Raw genomic sequence first — 6,505 nt, 5'->3', positions numbered from 1 at the left:
ATTCCAATACAATGCACAACTTCCATACATTTCAAGAACACTTTTGAGAGAAAACTATGAATGCTTTCTGCCACCAATATGCTATAGATGCCACTTTTCTCACTCCAGAAATGAACAAACACAATTGTTCCTTAAATATAAGTTCTCAGCAACTATACTTGGAACTTATTAAATAAGCAGCATGAGTGAGAGGGAGAGATGGTGCCTTACATGGGCTCATTAATCACAATCTGTGTCGGCTGTTTCAGGAAAGAGAGGAGATTATGGAGGAAGACAACCTGAGAAACAATCTCTCCAATGACCAGGTCTCCAGGATGGTAAAATTCATGAGGGATCGGGAGGGGATCATCTTGTATGCTACAGTTAATGGAATGTTTCTGGCCCACAGCATGACACAGCAATACAAGCAGAAGCATTGCAACCAGCATGATTCTGTTGGAAGAACAGAGCCATGAAACGCAGCCTCCCATCTTTGCCTCTGCAGCATCACATACCACGTTCATCAGGATTGACCTCAACAACATCTAAAATCATTCTTTTTGTTTTAAAAATCCTCATACAGAGCAACGGTTATCACAGCACTAGTGTATAAAGAGGGGGAAATGGTGCAACCTTGCAAATCAGTTTGTCCAAAAGAAAGGGAGGTCAGTTAGGATGAAGCAGTTAGCTTGGATATGTGTGTTAATTAAGAGCCATAGAATGAGGTCCAATTTTCCAGTGGCCAAAGATGAATGCCCTAACAAACAGAGGGGAAATGATCATAACAGGAATGATACAGAGTCCTGCCTAGACCCAAATCTAGTTCTAAATAATGTGAGATCTTTATAACTTCAGATGGTGATTGTTGATGTAGCTGAAGAGCTCTGGAAGCACTTTGTGTTTTTCAGGATGGAAACTAGCAATTCTACTAATGATGGGGAGGATTATCTGTTCTCCAGGGTGTTCCTTGTTGTGGAAGTTGCATTATGCACGATGAACCTGTGAGGAGTCATCCTCCCAACTTGGAATCCTATGAATCTTATTATTTCTTTTGATGAGTAATTAACAGGAGGAGGCACTTAGCTCAGTAGGTCCAAACTTCACCTGCCCAGAACTAGAGGAAATAATAATAATAATTTATTATTTATACCCCGTCCATCTGGCTGGGACCCCCCAGCCACCCTGGGCAGCCCCCAACAAAACACTAAAATACAATAACCTATCAAACATTAAAAGCTTCCCTAAACAGGGATGCCTTTAGATGTCTTCTAAAAGTTTGGTAGTTGTTGTTCTCTTTGACATCTGGTGGGAGGGCATTCCACAGGGCAGGCGCCACCACCGAGAAGGCACTCTGCCTGGTTCCCTGTAACTTGGCTTCTCGCAGCGAGGGAACTGCCAGAAGGCCCTTGGCGCTGGACCTCAGTGTCCGGGCAGAACGATGGAACACATCCCTGATATTGGGCATAATCCAGCAAGCCTTCATTTCCCCCCAAAATGTGAAGGCCTAGAGCTAAAGGTACAATCACAGCCTAGGGAAATTCCAGGATCAGATGCATTGTGATTATGGGTTCATCTCTTTAAATTATTTGCCCCATTAAATTTTATTTGTGTATTGTGTTATTATCAAACGTATTTGTTTATGCAGTATTATCAACATGAATGTCATCAAATAATATCTATACATCATTTTCATATAGTTTTCCCTCAAACCATAACTTCCTGTAGACCTCAGATCTATATTGCACAACCGCTCCCATGTCAACATGAGAGAAAGGAAGAAAGGACTGTTTCGCTGTAGCTGCAGCAGCATCTCTTTACTGCCCTCTCTCCAATGTGAAGGAGAAGCAAAATTACCTCCCTGCAAGCAGGAAACTGGGGCAACGGCTTGGCCAGCAGACAAGTGGGATCCAAACTGGGCGGAGGTCAATTGATACAACAAGACAGAAGGCAGAGGAAGGAAGTTTCGTGCGTGTCATCGCAGGCTCAGAAGGGCCATGTCCCCCCCCCCCGGGAAATCAGAGCCCCCCTTTCTTCGATTTCAAGGGGGAATAACTGTCTGCTGAGGTCGGGGCTCCCCCCTTCGCCCACCAACCTGCATCCCGAGGAGGCCTGGCAGCCCCCTAATAAGGAGACCCCACCCCCCAAATAAAAGCCCCCTCCAGCCCCCAGCTCCCCTTTGCAAGAAACATCCCTGGTGCTGGTGTCTGAGGAGCCCCATGCACAAACACACGGGGGGGGGGAGAGACAGAGAGGAGCCCCCGCAGCCCATTCCCTGCAACAGACCCCTCCCCTCTTGGGAAGATGCACCCCCCCGCAAAAAAGCTCCCCTTTTCCAGCTGCTCTTTTCGCTCCGTCTCCGGCTGAGGCTCCTGCCTGGGGATGGTTTACCTGGAGACAGGCTGGTCATTGCCAGGGCGCTTGTTCATTGGCCGAGCTGGCAGGGACTTTTCTGCTCCGCCCCCCACAGTCCCTTGGAGGACGAGCATCCAGGAGGAAGGGGCAAGGGACACTCGGGCTTGAATCGCCCCTCGCCCGCCTCGGCCCAGGAAGAGGAGGAAGAGCCCTTCGCTGCCTCTGGGCGACCCCCCTCCTCGCCCCGCCAAGGGGGGCCGGAGCCCTGAAGGGTCAGGGGGCGCAGGGGGGAGGGAGAGATGCCTGGGGAGGGGTCCCCGCAAAGAAGCCTGGGGGGTTGGGGGAGAAAGATCGCGCCCCTGGGCGTTGCTTGTGGGCAAAGTTGGAGGGGTCTCTCTGGCTGCAGGGAGGAGAAGCCCCCTGCCCTGACAGGTGCAGACGCTGCACCCGGGAATACGGAGGGGTTGGGGAGAGGAAGGAAATTGGACGCCCCCAAAACACGAAAGGGAGGGGAGGGAGGATCTGAAGTTGGAAGGAGGGAAAGGGAGATAAGACAAGAGTTGTTCTTTCCCCTTTATGGGCTCTGCTGCCTGCCACAGAGACCTGCTTGGTTCAGAAGCCCCCAATAGTCACACCCAAAAGGCACCAGCCCCCCCCCGTCCCTAATGCCCCCAGAAGACAGAGTGGCCTCTCTCCTCCCCAACAGCACAAAAGGCGGAACCTATTTACCCACCCTGGAAGAATGGCAGATGAAGCTGATGGACTATATGGAACTGGCAGAAATGACTGGCAGAATCCGAGACCAGGGAGAAGAGTCGGTGGAAGAAGATTGGAAGAAATTTAAAGACTATTTACAGAAATATTGTAAAATTAATGAATGTTAGAATGATGTTGGATAGGAATTAAGTGGTTTCCAGCTGTAATGCTTTAAGGGAATATGAAAAATGGGTTGTTAATAGGGAAAAATCTAATGTTACTATTTTAAGACCAAAGATTAGGATAAACAAAGAGGGTAAGGATTTGCTGAGCCAACAAATTGAACTGGAATACAAAAAAGGGAGGCATGAGGGGGTCCGGGAAACAAGCTAAGGAAAATAAGTAATAGAAAAATGGAGTGGTTTTTAATCATTTTTATTTTGTATTTTTTTTTCTTTTTCATTTTGTATTGTAATATCTTAAAAAAACTTAATAAATATCTTATAAAAACAAAAAAAAACAAAAGGCGGAACCTAAAAACATCGCGGAGCAGAACCCTTGAAGACTCGGAGGAAATCCTTGTATTCTTGGCTTCACTTTGCGGCAAGGAGCTCAGGGCAGAGTTACCTCCTTGCTACATTCACAACAATCCTTTGAGGAGACATGGGTTGGTCTATTGAAGGATTGCTCTGCCAGAGTCACCCCAAATGTAAATCCACCCCAGGATCACCTTTTGGGGCTGTTATGGCTGTGAAATGAGGGGATTTAAAAGTGTGTGTGTTTGGGAGCAGAGAAAGTCCTTCAGCATCGCCTGAAGTCTCGCCCCCCCCTCTGCCCCTCTCCCCCCCCCCGCAGTGGAGGACACCCTGGTGGAGCTGGACTTCTTCCAGGAGAGCTTCCCTTCGGAGAAGAAGTCCGGGGAGTTCCTGCTGGAGTTTGACAACGAGGAGATCCTGCACGTGGACTGGGAGAAGAAGCAGAACGTCTGGAGGCTGCCTGACTTCCAGCGCTTCTACAGCTTCGAGATGAGGGCGCCCTGGCCAACATCGCCCTCGTGAAGAACAACATGGAGCGAAGCAACCACACCCGTGCCCTGAATGGTAGGGCACTCGAGGGGGGCAGGGGAGAGAGCTGGGAGGCAGGTAGGGGTGGTCTCTTGGCTTCTGACAAGGAAGACCTTTCAGGACCCCTTTCTGCCTATCCTACTGCATTGTGGGCAACATGAGCAAGCAAGGGGCCAACTGATCAAACCCTTACTGGCAAATTTGCAGGGAAAATCTGAAGCCTCCCATATTAAATATCTTTTGGAAGACAGGTCAAATGATATTACACTGGCCGTGGCCAAGGTTCTATCAGAGGTTATAAGAAACAAAGATCATTATGCCCTAGATGAAACACAATGACTGCCTTGGTTCTACCATCTGTCTGTCTGGTTGTTTTAACTGTATCTAGTTTTGAAATTGTTTTATGGTTTATGTTTTATGGGACTTTGGACCACAATAAAGTATTGATTACAGTGGTACCTGTGCTTAAGTATTTAATTCGTTCCGGAGGTCCGTACTTAACCTGAAACTGTTCTTAACCTGAAGCACCACTTTAGCTAATGGGGCCTCCTGCTGCTGCCACGCCGCCAGAGCCCGATTTCTGGTCTCAACCTGAAGTAAAGTTCTTAACCTGAAGCACTATTTCTGGGTTAGTGGAGTATGTAATCTGAAGCGTATGTAACCTGAAGCGTATGTAACCCGAGGTACCACTGTATTATGTTTTTATATATGTTGGAAGCACCAAGAGTGGCTGGGGCAACCCAATCAGATGGGGAAGAAGAAGAAGAAGAAGAAGAAGAAGAAGAAGAAGAAGAAGAAGAAGAAGAAGAAGAAGAAGAAGAAGAAATAATAATAAATGGAGGGTGGTATACAAATTGAATAAATAATTATATTATTGATAGTCTGGTTGGCTTTTTGAGAACAGGGTGCTGGACTAGATGCGTAATGGGTTGGATCCAGCAAATTCTCCCAATCTTCTTATGTATTATTGTGTTTAGACTTAGATTTCTGTGCAAACAACTTTGAGACGGATTGTGAAAAACGCTGTAAATAAATAGACAATGACAAGAGAGGGGTGAAAACACTGAGTATGAGAAAGATTAGAATTGGGACACACAAGGGGATTCCTTGGCCAGTTTTATTCCAACAAATGTCTGCATTTTCTAATAATGCAACAATTAAAGGCATCAGTGAAGGTTGACTCTTATTTGCTCCTCAGAATCAAGTGGTCTTTGCTGTTCAAGTCGGGCCTCAGAATGATAATGTACAATTTGGGGAAGAAGATGCAAGCAAGCAGGCCTGCACTGGAGGCCAAGATGCAGAAGATCTCCACAGCCACCATCTGCTTTCCTTTGGTGCTCAGATAAGAGGGAACAAAGGACAGCCAAACACTGCAGAACACCAACATGCTGAAAGTGATGAACTTGGCTTCGTTGAAACTGTCTGGCAACTTCCTGGCCAGGAAAGCCACCGTGAAGCTGACACTGGCCAGGAATCCCAGGTACCCCAGGACACAATAAAACATAGGGGCAGAGCCTTCGTTGCATTCCAGGATGATTTCCTCTGCCAGAGAGTTCATGTCCACATCTGGGAAGGGAGGAGCCGTACAGAGCCAAACAGCACAAATACTGGCTTGAAGGGAGCAGCAACCCAGAAGAACAGAGTTGGCCAGAGATTTCCCCACCCATTTCCTCACCCTGGATCCTGGTTTGGTGGCCATGAAGGCCAGAACCACCGTGATGGTTTTGGCCAAGACACAAGACACCGCAATGGCGAAGATGATGCCAAAGGCCGTTTGTCGTAAAGAGCAGCTCACTGGGTGAGGCTGGCCAATGAAGAGCAAGGAGCAGAGGAAGCAGAGCAAGAGGGCAAGGAGCAGAGTGTAGGTGAGGTCCCGGTTGTTGGCTTTGACAATGGGAGTGTCCCCGTTCTTAGAGAAGACGCCAAGGACCAAGGCTGTGACCAGAGCAAAGAGCAGAGCTAAGGCAGCTAATGTGAATCCCAAAGGCTCGGCGTAGGAAAGAAAATTGTGGGTCTTAGGAATGCAATGATCTCTCTCCTGGTTTGGAAATTGACGTTCTTGGCATTTGAAACAATAATCCATATCTAAAAAAATCAGATTAATGATGTATGAGTTCACACAAACAAGGCAACCTTTTTCTTCTGGCATATTTCATTCTTTGTAATGAAATGGATTCCTCCATCTCCAATGGCCTTTCAAATTTCCTTTGAAACAAATACTACTTCTGCCCCCAAAACACAATTCTGAGACATTAATTAGTTGGAAACAAGTATCAGAGATAAGTGGAAACCACAAAAATGCAACGAGTATTATTTCTTCATAAACCATAGAGGTGGTATCAATCAAATCACCAGGAATTTCGGATGCAACATATTGATGACTGTTAATATGGTGCCATTGAAAGAGCAAACTG

At 47.0% G+C, this 6,505-nt stretch overlaps 1 protein-coding gene across 1 annotated transcript; it reads left to right on the top strand.

The window, feature by feature from the left end:
* Positions 1-263: 263 nt before the first annotated feature.
* Positions 264-4,093, top strand: LOC308578196 (uncharacterized protein; the record flags this gene model as incomplete). The annotated part of the gene is made up of 3 exons (XM_081178453.1): positions 264-317; positions 2,393-2,603; positions 3,883-4,093. 3 exons carry the CDS (start codon positions 264-266, stop codon positions 4,083-4,085), a joined length of 468 nt encoding a protein of 155 aa, XP_081034579.1. The 3' UTR covers positions 4,086-4,093.
* Positions 4,094-6,505: the final 2,412 nt, after the last annotated feature.

This window comes from Podarcis bocagei (assembly GCF_964188305.1).
Source record: "Podarcis bocagei genome assembly, chromosome: W".
NCBI lineage: Eukaryota > Metazoa > Chordata > Lepidosauria > Squamata > Lacertidae > Podarcis > Podarcis bocagei.
This window is presented reverse-complemented; position numbering and strand designations above follow the sequence as displayed.